The following is a 2,944-nucleotide window of genomic DNA, read 5'->3' as shown; positions in this document are numbered from 1 at the left end:
TCACACCCATCTAGGCCTCACCTGTGTTTGCCCATATGGGCTTGAAGTGGGATCTGAATGGGCCTTAGGTGGAGTCCAACTGGGCACGTTTGAGACCCATGTAGATCCCACTTCTAGCAGCCCAAGTGGGTAACATCCGGGCCCTTTGCCAACATGGGTTTCAAGTTGGTCCTGAAGGGATTTAAATAGGACAATTAAACAGTATATTGACAAGAACCATGTTTAACTACTGCTAAGTTTTACCAGGGTGAAAAAACAATATCAGACAATATATCTTTTGACAATGTTTATTTATTTTAACTTTCGGCCTCCTGGTTTTTAATAAACCAAATACAAATATTAAAAAAACAAATACAAAATGCTTTGGTAATTGTAAAATATAAAATGTATAAATGAAAATAAAGTGCAAAAGCTTTCAGAAATTGTGAAAAAAATTAAAAAATAAATTAAAAATAAATAAATAAATGAAAATAAAGTGTAGACAGTATTATTGGGCCAATATATCTTCAACTCTCGTAAACAATCCCTTTAACTCTCGTAAATTATCATTAAGATAGAACTCTTGTAAACAATCATTTGTAATGATGTAAAAATGACAAATAACAGTGCAAACTCTAAAGTAACAACTTAAATGTTCTGGACACAAACTAATGAGGAACCCATATCTCTTAACTCAACTTCAACAAAAGGAGGGTTCTTCTCATGAGGTAGTTAATTATTCCAGCAGAGGGCCATTTCAGCCAACAAATCCTGAATGATAAACACACCACAAACTCTGTGTGTGTGTGTGTGTGTGTGTGTGTGTGTGTGTGTGTGTGTGTGTGTGTGTGTGTGTGTGTGTGTGGCCTATTGGGCCTGTTCCTGATTTTCCTGGGTGTTCACTGTGTTTTCGAGGGATCTCCTAGCTCGTAGGGTCCGGTTTCCACCACGGTCTCGAGCTCCGGTGAACCATTTGGACACGGCCATCTCTGCATCCTTCTGGTTTATATGCTGCGTGACGGCGTTCTTCTTTATTGCCCCTAAAATTAAATGACAAGAAGCCAACTTAGTAATGCTGGCTTGATTTTTACATTATGAAACCTTATAAGACAGACTTTTAAAAAGTTTTATATCGCTGAGAAATGTGTATGCTTTTTAAAAACAACCGAGTCAAATCTGAGAACAGTTCAAGCTATTCACACGGCCAAGTGCTACAGGAAAAATGCAGGATTATGTATAGAACCTGACAGCTAAGGTGGCTAAGATGTTCTGATGCATTATTGAGGATTCTTTGCTGAACAGAAAAAGAAAACGGAACAATAATTTTAAATGTCTTGAGCTATGGTGGCAATTTAGTTTTCATGTAGAACAACAAAGTTCAGGTGGCACCATCATATGTTATGGCAATAACACAAAATCGAATTTACCATATAGAACCTCAAAAAGTGCCAGTCCTCGGAACTCCTTCTTGCCACTGCGTCCGAAAAGGTTATACTCGAGTGCCAGCGTATTGGTCAGGAGGAACCCCATCATCCTCCTGACACAACGGTCCAGGGAAGTCCCCCCAATGTCTGCAACCACGGCAACCTGAGTATGATAAAAGTCACAGGAAGGAAATTCTGTATTAAGTGAACAGCTAAGATGTCAATGCCCGTTGTGTGCATGCACTCAAAGGGCAGGTTAACAGACTACCAATGTGATTAGAAAATACAAGCCCATTTTGAAGTGAATAAGCGATTTAGAAAATACAAGTACATTTTGAAGTGAATAAGAGATTTGAACTTACAACTGCAGACTTAAAGTCAGGGTCACCCAGCTTTAAGTTCATGGACTCGAGATCTGCCACCGTGTCCAGCGGGAACACAGCTCCTTCAGGCAGCTCGAGCGCTGGCAGAGATTGTTTCTCCTTCAGCAGCATGTTCAGCATCTGCCCATGGACCTTCTGAGTGCTCTTTACTTCCTCTAGGAGTCTCACGAGCTGGGTGAACATGTGTTCTCCCATGCCTGGTGCTCGTGGTGCTGGACTCGGGCTGCTCATTGGGGTTCCGGCTGTGGGTTGACTACGGGTTCCAGCTGTGGGTTGACTCAGGGTTCCAGTGGGGTGGCTCATTGGGGTGCTAGCTGTGGGTCGTCTTATTGGGGTTCCGGCTGTGGGTTGACTAGGGGTTCCAGCTGTGGGTTGACTCAGGGTTCCAGTGGGGTGGCTCATTGGGGTTCTAGCTGTGGGTTGACTCATAGGGGTTCCAGTGCGGTGGCTCATCTGGGTCCCAGTGGGGCGGCTCTGTGTCACAGTTAATAATAATACACTTTATTTGTAAAGCACCTTTCATGACATGACATGACACAATTACAGTAAAGTAAAACTAATTTAACGATAAAGCAAAAAAAGAAAAGCAAAAGCATAAAACAACATTTAAAAATCAACCAAAAGCCAGAGTGAAGAAATAGGTCTTCAGCTGTGCTTTAAAGCTATTCACAGAGGCTGCCGGTGTAATGGGAGTTTATTGGGGTGCTCACGTTTGTGGGTTCAGTGGGGCGGCTGATCAGGTTTGCAGTTGGGCGGCTTGCTCTTGGTCTTCCAACTGGGGTGTCCACACTCGGGATTCCAACGGGACTGGGGGTTCTTCTGGGACTTGGGGTTCCTAAACATAATGTAACATTTCAAGATGTTAAATTCTCTGTATATTTTATAAAAAATAATAAAATCTAATCTAATACTTTACATACTTGTCAGAGAAGAGGGAGATACACCGGGGCTGCTGATCGGACTCAGACTGCGGCTCCTTTGTCTTTTGGGGCGGGGCGGGTAGCTCACTTTCTTGGACAGTGCACGGGGAGGTGTAGGTGGTGTTTCGTCATCATCGAATAAAGCTTCCGATTCCTCCTCACTCGTGAGCGCCTCCCTCTGTTTTTGCGTTAGCCTACATTCAGTTAAAAACATACATTTTAGCAAACATAAAAAAGT

The 2,944-nt window shown here is 42.6% G+C and overlaps 1 protein-coding gene across 1 annotated transcript; it reads right to left on the bottom strand.

Moving 5' to 3' along the window:
* Positions 1–485: 485 nt before the first annotated feature.
* On the bottom strand, positions 486–2,008 carry LOC308099906 (uncharacterized protein). Its single transcript, XM_080448763.1, has 3 exons — positions 1,766–2,008; positions 1,407–1,566; positions 486–1,019 (listed from the first exon to the last, which is right to left on the bottom strand). The coding sequence occupies exons 1-3, from the start codon at positions 1,979–1,981 to the stop codon at positions 847–849; spliced, it is 549 nt and encodes a 182-aa protein (XP_080304889.1). The 5' UTR covers positions 1,982–2,008; the 3' UTR covers positions 486–846.
* Between the last annotated feature and the right edge of the window lie 936 nt (positions 2,009–2,944).

The sequence above is a fragment of the Gymnoscopelus braueri genome, assembly GCF_963280865.1.
Source record: "Gymnoscopelus braueri genome assembly, chromosome: 14".
NCBI lineage: Eukaryota > Metazoa > Chordata > Actinopteri > Myctophiformes > Myctophidae > Gymnoscopelus > Gymnoscopelus braueri.
This window is presented reverse-complemented; position numbering and strand designations above follow the sequence as displayed.